Source organism: Chelonoidis abingdonii, chromosome 5 (assembly GCF_003597395.2).
Source record: "Chelonoidis abingdonii isolate Lonesome George chromosome 5, CheloAbing_2.0, whole genome shotgun sequence".
Taxonomy (NCBI): domain Eukaryota; kingdom Metazoa; phylum Chordata; order Testudines; family Testudinidae; genus Chelonoidis; species Chelonoidis abingdonii.
In genome coordinates, this window is record NC_133773.1 from 71,827,881 (window position 1) to 71,844,865 (window position 16,985).

General features: G+C 38.7%; 1 protein-coding gene across 4 annotated transcripts in view; it reads left to right on the plus strand.

Moving 5' to 3' along the window:
* The window catches only part of PALLD (palladin, cytoskeletal associated protein), a 345,921-nt gene that overhangs the window by 145,628 nt on the left and 183,308 nt on the right, over window positions 1-16,985 (plus strand). For all 4 annotated transcript variants that reach the window (XM_075066366.1, XM_075066363.1, XM_075066362.1 and 1 more), the window contains 2 exons: window positions 4,012-4,131; window positions 5,984-6,329. In XM_075066366.1, the coding sequence (XP_074922467.1) occupies window positions 4,012-4,131; window positions 5,984-6,329 (466 nt within the window). The remainder of the gene's footprint in view (window positions 1-4,011; window positions 4,132-5,983; window positions 6,330-16,985) is intronic.

Genomic DNA, 16,985 nt, shown 5'->3' on the forward strand with positions numbered 1-16,985 from the left:
CTAAAGATCTAATAGAAAATATACTAATTGCAGACATAATGGTCAGGGGTGAGGGGTTTCTTAACTACATTTAGTTCTCCCTTACGATGATTCTGTGTCACATGCAGTAAAAGAAAAAAGATCAACCTGTGAAATACAGCCCTTCTTGTTAGCTAACTGACAAAATAATCAAGTGCTTGCTTGCCTCAGCATTTTACATGTTTCAGCGAACGGAATGCTTTTGTATTCATTTAGTCAAGTGTTAAATATGTTCAAGGCCTTGAGAACAGCATTTCAGAGCTGCTTTCTGGAACACATTTCTGTGATGAAATTATTTGTCAGCTGATGATTGCTGGAAATAGAACAGACATTATTTACTTCAAATCACCAGATTTTATTTAACACAGCAACAGAGAAAGAAATAATTGCACAAGATCAGTATTTAAAACTTAACTAAATACACGCAGAACTAGCTATCCAGCTTCTATTATGGGATTTATTTGCCTAATTCCTACATACAATGAACTTATATTTTACTCCAGTGTTTTATACAAATATTTGCTAATAAATCCTTTTGCAAGAATTCTTGGTGGGACAAAAAGTCTTGGTTTTGGAAAACAAATCCACTGACACCAATGGCAGTTTTCTTACACCTCAAATATCTTTTAATTAGACAGATGCTCTTAGGGGTTTTTGAAGTTACTGTGACCTAGCTTTGGTCAGTTTTCTCATGGGTTTCTCATAATGGAACATCAAAAATACACAATTCTATTTGATTGTCCAATCACCCGGCCCAGAAATACTCAAGTTTGTAAATTATAGTAATTACTGTTACCTTATATGAGATTCATTATTAATGCAATGTAGTATTTGCAAATATTTTATTTAAATAAATAAAATGTGTCATGGTAGAATACATAGTAAACTAAATCAATCCATTATTGAGAAGTAAATTCTCAGTGCTTCCCCTGTTAATCACTTCAAGAAATTGTATTGTTATATAAGCACTTACAGAAATAAGATAATTCTGCTAGATGGCTAGTATCTTTGTGTCCAGTAACACATGAATGACAAATATGGTGTTTGCCATTTCCATTTGTTATACCAAAATACTCAGTACTTGGAATTGTTCTGTTCTTTAACAGGAAACTAAGTAGCATGGTTTCCATATCAAATTCCATTCCAAGGGATTGTTACATCCTTCTGGATTCATGTGCAGTTAACAATATAGCATACAGTTACTTAGACTGTCCACTTCCTAAAACATACCAAGACTTGGAAAAGTCTGACTTCAGAAGTTCAAAACGAAGCTTGTGTTACCCATTACTTACCTGATAAGACCTTTCATGAGTCATTAGTCTTCATCTGGGTAAGATAAAATCCAGCATGCTACGGTACAACCAGACACCTTTACTGCAATTACACAGAATGAGTGTTCTGTCCTGCCCCCACCCCAAAAAAAGGAGGGGGGGGGTTCCTACTGTCTGGAAAAAAAAATAAAAATTCTATGCCAAACTTTTAATTAGTCATTCATTTTCAGTCTGTCTCCAACACAGGAAGTCTTTGGATACATGATAATTTTAAAAAGGAAAAATCATTTAATTTTGATTGAGACACTGGGTTGCTGCCCTCAATGAAACTTTAAGAATGACTCCCAAAGCTTCATTATTTAACCTAAGAGAAGGCTTTAGTAAATGACCCAGCCTTACTGCTCTTTTCCATACACTAATTCCCATATGAAATTCAATATTCTGCTGCTTTTTCCAACTCTGTGGATTGTCAGTTGTAGTATTTGGTAATCAGATGAATATGCAAAGTTCTACATTAGAGTGTAAAATTGTTTCCTTTGAAGCTGGGTCTTTTCAAAATGTGGTATGTGTTTAATAGTCAATTACCTGTGTGGAGGGATGGGGAGGTGTTATAAAATGGGTGTTATGAAAGGAAGTGTTTAAGGCTGGATCTACACTACAAACTTATGTTGGTATAACTATGTCACTCGGGAGTGTGAAAAATCCATACCCCTGAGTGGTGCAGTTATACCAGCCTAATCCCCCTTGTAGACAGCACTATGACAACAGGAGAGCTTTTCCTTTTCACATAGCTACTGCCTCTTGTTGAGGTAGATTAACTGTGCCGGCAGGAGAAGCTCTCCCATTGGCATAGTAGTGTTTTCATTGAAGCGCTACAGCTATGCGGCTGCACCACCACAGCATTTTAAATGTAGACCTGACCCAGTTGAGATTTCTCGACCCATGGTTTAAGAATCTGAAATGCCTTCCAAAATCTGAGCAGGATGAGGTATGAAACATGCTTTCAGAAGTCTTAAAAGAGCAACATTCTGATGCGGAAACTACAGAACCCGAACCACCAAAAAAGAAAATCAACCTTCTGCTGGTGGCATCTGACTCATATAATGAAAATGAACATGTGTCAGTCTGCACTGCTTTGGATGGTTATCGAGCAGAGCCTGTTATCAGCATGGACATATGTCCCCTGGAATGGTGTTCGAAGCATGAAGGGATGTAGGAATCTTTAGTGCATCTGGCAGATAAATATCTTGTGACGCTGGCTACAGCAGTGCCATGAGAACACCTGTTCTCACTTTCAGTTAACATTGTAAACAAGAAGTGGGCATTATCTCTTGCAAATGTAAACAAACTTGTTTGAGTGAGTGGCTGAACAAGAAGTAGAGCTGAGTGGACTTGCAGGCTCTAAAGTTTTACACTGGTTTTTGGGTTTTTTTTGATGCATAATTCTACATTTGTAAGTTTAACTTTCATGATAAAGAGATTGCACTACAGTACTTGTATTTGGTGAACTGAAAAATACTATTTCTTTTTGGTTTTTTACAGTGCAAATACTTGTAATAAAAAATAAAGTGAGCACTGGACACTTCGCATTCTGTGCTATAATTGAAATTAGTATATTTGAAAATGTAGAAAACATCCAAAATAGTTAAATGGTATTCTATTATTGTTTAACAGTGCGATTAATCATGATTAATTTTTAATCGCTCGACAGCCCTAAGAATTATCAATATAGTGTACCACCCTTTTATTTATAGCTCACTATATTGTGTACAATTACAATAGGAGATAAAATAGGGTGACTTTCTGGGAGAAACTGAAAATATAGCTCAATTAATCAAAAATATTACCATTATAGTGAATGACAGTGATGAAAATAAGGAGACTTTATCCATAGTAAAATAACCACTGCAGCTAAGCTCAAATAGAGACTTGAACAGTCCCAAACTTAAGGTAAATTTGGACTTTGACGCAAGCTTTCCAACTTTGGCACTGCTGAAGTTAGGCAGTACAGGGCCAAATTTTGGTCTCATTGACGTTGTTGGCAAATCTCCTGTTGACTTCAGTAGGACCAGATCTTAACTGTAGTATGCTTGTTAAAGGTCATCAGAGATGTACAAGTGTATGGGGAATAAATCAGGGACCAATAGAAGGAGCTAAATATTCAAGCCAAACTGATTTTTTCAAATGAGATAGACTTGTGGTGGTGTTTTTTTAATGTCATCTTGGGTTTTTAAAAAGGGTATCTGTTTTATAGTGGTTTATTGTAGGCCAAAGAATTTTGCTGTTTCTTATATTTTTATAAATGCAAGATTTTGGAGGTGTGGCGAGAGGGGAGGCCGTATTGTAATCTGCAAGCAAAAAAGTTTAGATATGACTTGGATTAAAGTATACAAGCTGTGTTTGCATATGAAACTGGATAGTTAGATTATTTACATATGCAAATACAATTTGTGGACCAAAATCAGCTTTTATGTACACAGATATGGGTGTGAAAAAACTTGGGCATGAAAAATGGTTAGATTTAGGCCCCTTTGAAAACATAGATTTATTGAGCTATCTGTTCAGGATGTATAACCATTTTTAAAAACAATATACTTTGAGTGATTAGCAGTTGACCCCTAGCCGTCTGTCTCATAATGTGCTGAGATATTTGAATGCACAGCTCCATGTACAACATCTTACGTAGCTGATCATTGGCTTGTTCCTCTCTATTCATTTTTAGAAGAGATATGTACATTAGTAATTGCGGAGACTTTTCCTGAAGATGCTGGAACCTTCACATGCACAGCAACAAATGAATATGGGTCAGTGGCAAGTAGTGCACAACTTACTGTCTGCTCAGGTATGTGTCAAAAAGACAGAAGAACTGTATATTGCTGTTCTTAGCTAGTCTAACGTATATGACATTCGGGCAGTTATCTGGCCACTTCCTTTGTAGAAAGTAGTTGCTGCAAGACAGAGATTTTGTTTAGGCAACTTCTTGCTGCATCTCCTGTTCAATCTGTGTGTGTCTTCCAGCACTGACTGATTACGTTCTGAGTCTGAAAGCTGTCCTTAATGGAGATAAAGGAAGGCTATTGCATTTATCCTCGAAAGACATTTTAAAAAGAGCCATACGGACTCCTACATAAATCTTTTCCAGAAATCCAGCTGCTAATAGAGAGGGTCAAGTACTATCAAGCAGCTGCAGCTGAATCAGAGTTGCCTCTTCCTGCAGCAGTGCAGACAGACATGTGAACACTCTTTTAATGTACTTACTGAGCCTCAAAAAACACGGGGGAATAAAATAAACAGAAAGATGTTATTTAAGCAGCCAAAGTGTTAATGGAAGGGATGGTTATAAAGCAATACGAACATGAAAAAGTAACATCACAAGGGAATTGTGAAGAAAATATCAAGTAGAAATGGGATTGAATAAATAGAACCCTAAAGAATAAATAGCTGGAGTAAAATGTGTGAAAGCCAGAAGTCAAACCAGTCAAAAGGCTGTTATTTGTTTATGTTAGATATTAGAAAAAGCTTTCTAACTATAAGGGTAGTTAAATTCTGGAATAGGGCTGCAAGGGAGGCAGTGGAATCCCCGTCACTGGAGGTTTTTAAGAACAGGTTGAATAACTATCTGTCAGGAATTACTTGGTTCTGCCTTAGCACAGGGGGCTCAACTAGATGACCTCTCATCATTTCTATGATTCAGTAATTTATGTTCATTAGAATGTGCCCATCACTGGTTCTTGATACAAGAAATAAAAAAAATTTAAGGAACTTAGACTTCAGTCTATTGAAAAGTTCTCAGTACTAAAACCAGCAACCCACAGAAATGAATCCAATCCATATGATCTTTATTACCCCCTGTTAGAGCACACTTAGTGGGTCATGTAGGGAATTTATTCTTGCAACTAAGTCAAATGACTGAGATGTTAGGAAACCTCAGTTCTATTTCCAGCTCTGTCACTGGTGTCCAGTGTGATCTTGGGCTAGTCACCCACATTTTTGAGGCTAACGTGTCTCACCCATAAAGTGGGGGAAATATCTACCTAGTTGATGGATGAAGCTATATTATAAAGTGTGTTGCCATACTCAGATGGAACACACCATGAGAGTGCCAACATTTTAGTCTTAGTTTCTTAATAATAATTTTTATTTATGCAAGATAGATTTAGAAAAATAATGTAACCAAGTTTAGACAGATTCCTTAACATCAGAACTCTTGAGACTAGATGGCAGCAGAAGCAAAAAGAAAATAGATGAAATTAAGCTGACAAAATTGAAAATAAAATCCATATGTTTTATGTAAAATTTAAAACAGAAATGAAGGCAATTAAGTTTTGGAGTATACTAACCACTCACGTGTGTTGTTGAATATGTGCAGTGAATGCTAACAAAATTCCAATGCAGGCAATTCATTCAGGTGGCTGTCCTTGAATAATTGTAAATCGTTCATTCTTAACTAGCAACTATTCCATCTGCATCATGGGTAGTTAGGAAATGAATAGTCAGTAGCATATCTAATTTGGTGTGAATAATTGTGAGAGCTTCAGAAAGAATATCCAGCTGGCGTAGCTATGATATATAACAAAAGTGAAGTGATCTCACCATTAATGAACTAAAAGCACACCGTGCATATGTGTTGAAGTATTTGTTATGTAGTTTGAATATGACTTGTTGGACAGGGATTATCTTCCTTTTTGTTTTAGCCAACTCTGAAAGCTCTAGCCATGAACTGTCAACAAGAGAATCCAACAGTGATGATTTCCAATATTTCCCACCTCCTCCTCCAGTTCTTGAGATTAGTTCTCTTGAGCTTCCTCCAAAGAAGCATACAGAGAGCCAACAGGTGAACAACACAGAATTTAGACCCAACATAGCAGCCGTTCAGTTACAGTTCAACTCTGCTGAGAAGAAAACCAGTGGCATCCATCCCAGTCATGAAGCAAATGGGGTGATTAACAGGAAAGCTAGCAGTGATAAGTCTGCCTCAACTCCAGCTGTCCTGCTTTCACCCACAAAGGAACCACCACCAGTCCTTGCCAAACCAAAGCTGTGAGTATTTCTTCATGGTTTTTTTTTCTTCCTTTCTAAATTGCTGGCTGTTGAAAGCAAACCTTCTACCCTAGAACCATTGTGTGTTTAGACAAATAATGGTCAGAACTGTGACTATACCTTGATTAATGTGTCTTTCTCATTGATATGGATTAAATCCCAAGCAACTGAGTACAAGAAGATCCATGTAGTTCATTTTAAAATTATGCCAAATGAAAGGATATTAAAACTTTTGTTATTCTTGGTATATTACGTTAAAGCCGCAAAACAAATGAAATTCAGGTTAATGGCTGGTGTTCTAGTCTTTTGTTAAGGCTGGTGTTCTAGTCTTTTATTCAATCACTTCTACCTAATTGTACCTAAACTCAGGGAAAAATTTTATTGACTTCAGTAGAAATCACTGAGTTTTATAGCGTAAGTACTGCAGGGCTTGTTCTAAAGTCAATTTTTTTTCCCAATTGTGTGTCTGTTTTCATCAGCCATGCAAAGTTTGTGTCTATCGGGTGCTGTGTTTCATAGGTTTTTTTCTACAATGGGTATGATGACTTGTGAATTTACTGCTGGCCAAAACCAAAAGAACGGTTCTGATCAATGGCCTGTAACAAGGTACTAACAAGGAGAAGTAACAAATTGAGAACCATTGATAGAATGAAGTGAGTGATATTTGGTTTCTGCTTGTGTTCAATAGGCTATAAAAACAATAAATTTGTATTTAACTATAAAAATGATACAGCTAAAAAGTAGTAGCAATGATGTGGTTCTATGATTTATGAATGCAGAGAAGACTTACTGCTCTAATGAAATATTGATAACATTATTTGTAGTGGCTTGTCCAAAATAATGTGTGTTAACTGTATTCAGGTGACTGTAAGTAAGAGAAACTTAAGCAGTAGTGATTAGCAGGCTACAACAGCTGTTCTTACCTTAATGAAGTTTAAAATCCTTCAGTATTTAGTTCATGGTCCGAACTACTGCTGATATATTAAAAACATAAGCTTCCTAATTATTTTCTACATGTCTCTGAAAAGCAGACAAAACAGTTTTGTAGTCATTAAAAGGAGAATGAGTGGCTTAGGCACAAGTTTTTAGAATGACGACATGATTCTTTTTTGAGTCAGAATTTCATCACACAGTTCAGGTGCAGAAGAACTTGGCTTTTTGTTTCTACAGTTACACACTAATTGATTTGGGTGTGTTTGTGGGTATGTATTTGGAGGAGGGAAGGCTATACTGAAATTCAGAAGATGACATGTTCTAGCTGCAGACTCTAACTGAATATTCAAATGATGGTATCAATACAAAATCCAGGAAATTAAAGTCATTATAAGAAAAACTTGTTAAATCTAAAATTTTTGTAAGCCTACTAGAATAAAGCCTTCATCTTGTGACATATGTTCTCAGTGTACATCTCCTCATATGTTTACAGTATAGTTTGCATTGTTCTAGTTTCCATTCCTTTGTAAGTGGCAGGATCCACTGAGGACAGAGACAAACATTAGAGGCAATCTGTCCTAGCCCAAATGAAATGTGAAAAAGTAAGAGCAGACTTGAGCTGCTCCCTCACACCTTCTCGTGCTCAAACCCAGAACATGCTAAAGTGTCCCCGGCTTAAACATCCTGTTTAAACCCAAGACCCTACCAGGCCTTTGTTATTCCAATGCCTACAGTCCAGAGCAGGCTACTGCAAGAAGAAACCACCCAGCCTAGCCATCAGAAATTAGGCCTTCTGAATCCAGCCCTCCTTTCCTCAAGAGGTAGATCAGTGTCTCATTTGTGGAGGGAAAAGTATTACCCTTAACTTTGGATTCGTGCCATCTCCCAATATTTAGTTCCCCTCATCAGAGAGAGAGCTTCTTCTGCCACTGCCAGGTGCCTAAAGTTGTGACCCTGTGAAACAAACATCAAGTCAGTGAACCATGACACCATGTATACTGTGCAAATAGGCCATACCTGTGAAAGAGCCAGCACAGTTGCTTTAAAGTCCAAGTGTGCTTGTGCAATGTGAATGTGTGCCGTTGTTTTTAAATCCTGTGGTGAGATGCTGTGCTGTACTAAGAAAGGAGCACAGATCTTGCAACGTAGGGGGAGAGGAGGGGCTAAAGTGGCTGTAAGCCACCTTTACACCCTGTTGATTCTGCCCTGCACTGGGGGCCAGAGTGGTCCCCAGCATAACTTAGACAGCATTGGGGAGCTGCCTATGGTGGCAGTGCACTCTGGAATCAGTGCAGCACTCTATTCTGCAGCTCCAGTCTTCATGCCCCTACATCCGGGCTCCTACACCAGGGTTTGCAAGCGGGTCCACTAAAAACAGCCTGCAGCTGGCTGCATTGCTTTCAGCACAGGGAGAATTCTCCACCAGTCAGATTCAGGGCTTTTAGAGCACTTTACATCCCTCCAGCACCTTTACCCAGCATACAAGGGTCAGAGTGGGAGTGAGAATGTACCCACACAAACAGATAACACACTACAGTAGCGTGATGTACAACGTGCAACCACACACAAACAGAGAGGAATGATGCAATAGAAGTCAGCATGCAATAACCCAAAAGAAAAGAGGAGAGAGGTGGTATTTTCATGGCCAGGGAAGGGGAGCATTGCAGGAAGAGGCCTATTTCCAGCTGGAGCCACCTTTTTACAAGCAGTACTCGACCACCTCCTGGACAATTGCTGCACTACTTATAGATATTGGTATTGATCAATCATAGCCCCCATACAAAGAGGGCTACAACTGGTCTCCAGGAGCTGTGACATTGCCCAAAGGGATTTGGCCCACTCTCTTGGCCTTTGCTCTGCTCAATAAAGATTAATATTTCCTGAGATACTGGGCTCTCCTGTGCATTTATGCACCCATCCCTCTTCACCTCAATTAAATGAGGTAGACCATAAATAAAATCCAGACTACCAAAAACCTGTGTCTAATCAATAACCTCATGCTGAAAATTATGGTTTAATTGTTCAGATCTGAAATAATTGTATCCAAATTACTGCTTTGGGCAGACTGTACATTTTTTGTTATCGGCATTCAACATCAGTGCCACTGGAGAGGAACTAACCACCACAGAAATACAAGAAATACAGGAGATTTGTAGAGAGCAGTGAGGAAAAACAGTTTCCCAGAATTATAGCTTTTCCCCCTTACATTCATGTCCATTTCTCCAGTCCAGGTGAGCTGATCTCAATATCCTGGGCTTGTGGCACTATAGTAAATTAATTCTACAAAACTGTTACTCAACAGCTAACATGATTATTTCATTTTCCAGTGCCACTGGATTTATAGTATTCACAAGCAAAAATCTCACATTCTCTGAAGCCCAATATATATTCCCAGAAAAAGAAATGTTATGATGGAAATGAGGTTGGGAGCATGTATTAATAATGCAAGAATAACCAACTCATTACAAAGGTGTTGTAATTATCCCCAAACCAAACATTACAAACTCAGGAAATTCAGACTTAAAAGAAATCCAAACAAGATTTTTAAAAAATGCACTCTTAAGAGAGACAAGGTGGCTGAAGTAATAGTTTTTATTGGATCAGCTTCTGTTGGTGAGAGAAACAAGCAACTCTTGGCTGGAAGTTGGTCCAATGAAAGCTGTTACTTCACTCACCTTGTGTCTCTAATGTCCTGGGACCAACATGGGTACAACAACACTATTAAGGCACTGACATTAAAAGACACTTTTTTTTCTTTCCTTCATGACATCACTACAGAACAGAGTTAAGGAATCTTAACTGTGCATTTCTCACCTTAATATGTTTGGATTTCTTTTAAGTGTAACCTTTACTCTGAATTTCCTGGGTATGTAACTCTCAGGTTTGGGATAATTACAGAATCCTTGTAATATTTTTTTATTCTTATGTTACCGACACATACTGTCAACATCAACACCACCTTAATGCAGGTTTTTGTTTGTGTGGGGGCTTTTTGGCAGGGAATTTCCTTAATGTGTTTAAATTTATTGGAAATGGCATACACTAGCACTAAATAAGAAACCCAAAGAATATGCTACCCTGCAATATTTTTAATATCTTGATGATATGTAGTATTAATCTTAAATTGTTATTTTTTTATTATTTCTCTTTTGAGAAATGATTCATCAGTACAATAAACTAACCAAAGTAAACCAGCCGGTTGATTTAGGTTTACACTTGCTTTGTGTCACCAGGGAAGCCCAAAGCAGCCGAAGTGTACTGGTGAATCTGGCCCTTAATTTGCAATTGACTTATGGGTTTCAAGATCTATATTAGTGAGACTGGCGCTATGTTCAAGGGGTGGTAGGAAAGAGCTCAGTCCCTGAGTCAACATGGATTCACCAAAGGCAAGTCATGCCTGACCAATCTGATTGCCTTCTATGATGAGATAACTGGCTCTGTGGATATGGGGAAAGCAATAGATGTGATGTGTCTTGACTTTAGCAAACCTTTTGATACACTCCCCCACACTATTCTTGTCAGCAAGTTAAAGAAGTATGGATTGGATGAATGGACTATAAGGTGGATAGAAAGCTGGCTAGATTGTCGGGCTCAACGGGTAGTGACCAACGGCTCAATGTCTAGTTGGCAGCTGGTATCAAGCGGAGTGCCCCAGGGGTCGGTCCTGGAGCCAGTTTTGTTCAACATCTTTATTAATGATCTGGATGATGGGATGAATTGCACCTTCAGCAAGTTCACAGATGACACTAAGTTGGGGGGGGAGGTAGATTTGCTGGAGGGTAGGGATAGGGTCCAGAGTGATCTAGACCAGGGGTAGGCAACCTATGGCACGGGTGCCGAAGGCAGCACATGAGCTGATTTTCAGTGGCACTCACACTGCCCAGGTCCTGACCACCAGTCCAGGGGGCTCTGCATTTTAATTTAATTTTAATGAAGCTTCTTAAACATTTTAAAAATCTTATTTTCTTTACATACAACAATAGTTTAGTTATATATTATAGACTTATCGAAAGAGACTTTCTAAAAACGTTAAAATGTATTACTGGCACACGAAACCTTAAATTAGAGTGAATAAATGAAAACTCGGCACACCACTTCCGAAAGGTTGCCAACCCCTGACCTAGACAAACTAGAGGATTGGGCCAAAAGAAATCTGATGAGGTTCAATGAGGGCAAGTGCAGAGTCCTGCACTTACGAAGGAAGAATCCCATGCACCTCTACAGGCTGGGGACTGACTGGCTAAGCAGCAGTCCTGCAGAAAAGGACCTGGGGATTACAGTGGACGAGAAGCTGGATATGAGTCAGCAGTGTGCCCTTGTTGCCAAGAAGGCCAACAGCATATTGGGCTGCATTAGTAGCAGTATTGCCAGCAGATCAAGGAAAATGATTATTCCCCTCTATTTGGCACTGGTGAGGCCAGACCTGGAGTACTGTGTCCAGTTTTGGTCCTTCTCTACACAAGGGATGTGGACAAATTGGAGAGAGTCCAGCAGAGGGCAACAAAAATAACTAGGAGGCTGGGGCAGATGACTGATGAGAGGCTGAGGGAACTGGGCTTGTTTAATCTGCAGAAGAGAAGAGTGAGGAGAGATTTGATAGAAGCCTGAAAGGGGGTTCCACAGAGGATGGAGCTAGGCTGTGATCTCAGTGGTGGCAGATGACAGAACAAGAAGCAATGGTCTCAAGATGCAGTGGGGGAGGTCTAGGCTGGATATTAGTAAACATTATTTCACTAGGAGGGTGGTGAAGCACTGGAATGGGTTACCTAGGGAGGTGATGGAATCTCCATCCTTAGAGATTTTTAAGGCCTGGCTTGACAAAGCCCTGGCTGGGATGATTTAGTTGGTGTAAGTCCTGCTTTGAACAGGGGATTGGACTAGATGACCTCCTGAGATCTCTTCCAACCCTAATATTCTATGATTCTGTGTGTCTGCGCTATTCTGTTAGGCTCATTTGGGACAAAGAAAAGACTGATACAAATGTTAAATTTCTTAAAGAACCCAGTTTTTTAATTAAACTTAACTCATAAAGGATTTACTTGTAAATTCTCAGGCAAACCATTATTACTTTGTACTCAGAGTAAGCACTGTAAGTTTGGGAACGATACATTGCATTTTTCATAGAAAACAATGAGGTTGAATCCCTGCTTTAGGTTCAAAACAGAGCTCATTAACTATGGACATGTGACCAGTTCTCTATAATTTGCATATGAAAAGAGTCATATAAGTATATAATACTAACTTATCCAAGCTGAGTCCAAAGCAAGAGTTGTCATGCCAAAGAGAGTTACGGTAGGTGTCTTCTGTATAGAAAAGTGTTTTAAATGCTGCTACAACATGCTTGCTTTCATGGTAATTGATTCTAAAAAATGTAATCCTAAAGCGTGGTGATGATAGCAGTTGCATCAGTCTGGTGTCAAGTGTATTCAAAATGGAGCTTAATGCGATTAAAATGTACATCACCTATTAGTTGCTGCTAGGAAAAATCACAGTGCAGGATAAGTTTCACACCTGGGATGTTGCAGAAGCTATTACTAAACACAGGTCATATTCTATCCTGTAGGAAGCAAGAAGTTAGATAAGAGAGATGGTAGTGCCCACTGCAACGGTCCCAAACGTTTTAGATTGCGGCCCCCTTTAGCCCTATCAGTGCGTGTGTGTGTGCGCGCGCGCACACACACACAGACAAGTCTGGAAGCAGGGCCATGGCCGGGGGCCAAGGGTTAGGGCCAAAACACGACTGGGGCCACGAGTGGGGCCATGGGGCTGGGACCACGGCTACGAGCAGGGCCAGAGCCATGGCTGGGCTGGGAGCCAGGGTCCAAGGCTGAGGGCAGAGCCAAAGCAGAGCTGCGGGCAGAGCAAGGCTGGGTGGTGCTCCCTCTCTGCCCCTCGTGGAGGCTGGCCTAAGCCCTGCCATGCCACCCAGAACATTCCTCTTTGCCACCCCGAGGGGGGTCATGCCCCACAGGTTGGGGACCACTGGCCTAGTAATTCTAATCTCTGACCAATCCACTGATTTTGTACCTTTGGGAAATTTATTTCAGCATTGATTTGTGAAAAATTGTCAATCAAATTAATATTTTCCTCACAAGAAATATTAATAAGCTATTTTGTCATATGCTTGTACAGTACCTAGCAAATGGGACAAAGGGCCTTATTTTTATGATACACATATCTGAATGATTCTTAATTATTACAAAGATGTCAGTCCCAGATCTCTTGTATGATATTGTTTGAAACAAATCCGTGTCCTTGAAGCGAGTTCTATATGTGGCAATCTATGTACTTAGTACATAGTTTACTCATTTAAGATTTATTTTGTTAGGCAGAAAGTGTGAGAAGTGGTGGCTTTTTCTTGAGCAGAAAATACCAAAATCATATTTTTCTTTAAATTAAAATGTATGCTATACAATGTTTTGATTCAAACTATTAATAGTTTGAAAGCCAATAAAGACAGCAAAGTACACATAGTAAATAGGATACTGGCTAGTATGTTCTGTTTTGATAAAACATGAAATACTTTGCGGTTATATGGTCTCAGTATGTAATCCAGGTCATATATTCCACTGTACTGGACAGGAGTCAAATTTTGTAAACATATATGGAATATTTGTTCAGTAGCAGGTGGACCATGGGGACAAAGACATGACATTTTTATGGGGAAAATACTAAATCCTTTTAATTACATGGAAATGATGACCATGATAAACAGAAAATATTACATACAAAAATAATGTTCTATCCCAAGCTGCTTGTTTGTCTCATCCATCTGTTATGTCTTGCCTTTTTAAACTGCAAGCTCATTTGAGCAGGGACTCTTTGACTACATGTTACTATCTTAACACAATAGGGCTCTGACCCAATTTACTTAGTGTTACTGCAATGTAATGTTCAGTAACGAGAGTAATGATCCAAAACTTAAGGGGGGTTCAAATGAAATGGAAAACAATTTGAATACTAGCCTGATCACTTGATCTGTTTACAATATAAATTCCTTTCAATTAAATATCTTTTACTGATTAACATAAATGTTTTGGTTTTGCCTTTCCTCTTCTCTCGCTTCCACATTAATGGTAATTTTTAACAAAACTAGAGACACAAAGTATGCTGCAGTACTTGATTAAGTATGTAGAATTTCTGTTACTTGGGTTACTAATCAACATACAGCAGTTGTATAAGTACTAGGTTATATTTTACAAGGAATACTTAACAGATTACGTTCAGCTAACAGAACTATCAAGAAAATGATTGTCAAAGGTCATTTTAAAGTGTTTCTTGAACTAAAATAATGATTCTTGAGAGTTTTGTATCAGGAAATTTAACCTTGATTGATGGCACACTTGTAGTAGGCATGCAACTGATGAGAGTTAACTTATATTAGCTGACTTTATCAGTGACATTGGTCACCATGACAAGCTGTGTTAGCATCTCACTGTCAAAAGGGGTAATTGTGATATGTAATGCATGTTCACATAAGTGTCTGAAAATTCATACCTACTTATTGGGGTCCATATTTTGCTATGAAGGTATGTTAATATTTTTTACAGAAAAAATAGATATTGGAACAAGGTTGCTGAATATGTTGGGATATTTTATCATCATATTGAAAAAATGATTCAAGCTTGTGTGTTATCCATTCAGGTCACTGGGTCTTGAAAGTTCTAAAGTCTGTTAGCTGTACAAAGAAATCTCTTATCTAGAGACTCACCAGATACCTTTAGGCTCCTTCTTTCTTGTAGGTTCCCATAACTTTGTTGGGATAATTTGATGACTTGGAGTAGTATATATAAAAGCTAAATAATTTTAATGAAAGTTCCATATTATTTCAGCATAATGGTAGTATGGTGGGACAGGTTCCCACTCCAGTCAGGAAGAAGTTAAAGAGCTCCTCTGGGCACAGTCAGCTCTATCCCAGTATACCTGGGAGGCCTGGAGAGGGGCAGCTCTTCAAAAAGGAGGATACAAGCCCAGCTCAGAGTGGTACTCAGAGATAACCAGAGCTATAGAACAGAGCTCCAAAGCTGTTTACTAGAAGGACAGCTGAAGAGCCTCTGCCATTTGGACCCTCAGAAGAAGTTGAGAGACCTTTTCTACTTTGTTTTTCACTTTTTGTTTAGAACTGTGGGCACTCAGCCTGGGTCCTTTGGACTCCAGGAGATTAGGGGATCAGACCCCTTCTACAGAGACTACTGACCTCTTACTTTGTGGGGAACTGCTGGATAAACCCAGAATGTTTTGTGGCCACAATGTTATTTGGTTTGCCCTTACCATTTTTGGAGAGCTTTATGCCTAGAAGGGAGGTCGCCACCTCTCTAAGACTTATGGCCAGAGATGACCACACTCCACTTGCTAACTTGGCTCTACAGCAGGGGTTGGCAACCTTTCGGAAGTGGTGTGCCGAGTCTTCATTTATGCACTCTAATTTCAGGTTTTGAGTGCCAGTAATACATTTTAACATTTTTAGAAGGTCTCTTTCTATAAGTCTGTAATATATAACTAAACCATTGTTGTATGTAAAGTAAATAAGGTTTTTAAAATGTTTAAGAAGCTTCATTTAAAATTAAATTAAAATGCAGAGCCCTCCAGACTGGTGGCCAGGACCCAAGCAGTGTGAGTGCTACTGAAAATCAGCTCACATGCCACAGGTTGCCTACCCTGGCTCTACAGCAATGCCTGTAGCCAGAGAAGTATGGTCTGTGATGAGAGGGGCACCCGTCCTCCCTCGAGAGGACACTGTAGAAGTACAACCTATGATAGTCAGTCATTTTAGTTCAGCTATACTCACCTTGAAAAGATAAGAGGTCTTCTGAAACTATTCCATTTTATCTCAGAAATGGCCTTAATCCTGATTTATTTTAGTCTCTCCATTCTGTAGCAATGCCAGATGTGGACAGATGGATCTGATACTGCATAATGAGAACTTATTTAATCATATCCTTTTAAAATCAATCCTTAGTTTTTAATCCCTGTCAACAAAACACATAAAACCATAACTATTTTCACAGCTCTCTCAATGGTTTTTTTCACATTCTCTCAAACAACTTACACTTTCACCTGTTAGTCTGAAATACTATTCAGGCTTTTATGAATAGTGCAGCTATGTAGTGACTTTATTATCCATTCATTATTGAAGAATAACATAACCTCGAAAGTAGTAGTGATAGTACTGAGAGATTTCCTCTCATCTGTCCCCCCGTAAAGTGTTACTATTCTTAAGGTTGCTGAACTTTAAACCTTTTAAAATCTGCAACTGCAGAAGTCTACATAATTTTTAGAACAATGGTTATCTACAAATATAAAGGGCTAAGGTTAAATGTAGGCAGGAACTGTATATCTACGGCTTTGGTTTCTCTTTTGGCAATGAATGTTGTTTATGTTCTGACCTTTAATAGATAGAAGTAACTGTACATCCTGCTTACAGAAGAGCTAATTGGTAATCTGACAAGAAATGTCAAACATCCATATCCATTATCTGTCAGAAAACATACATGTGCAGTGTACTTAGCATATGATTCTGAAATTTCAGTGGGTTGTGTACTTTGAATTTATGGAAGTTGACTTCTAGCATTCCTTTAGTCCATGTTACCCAACTTCCTGATTGACTTCCATCAAAATATTCACAGAAGAAGATATCAGATTTATTTTATATCAAACACTGAAAACTTTTAGTGTAATACAAGATGGAGAAGGGTGAGAGAAGAAAAATGGAGGAAGTTGCTT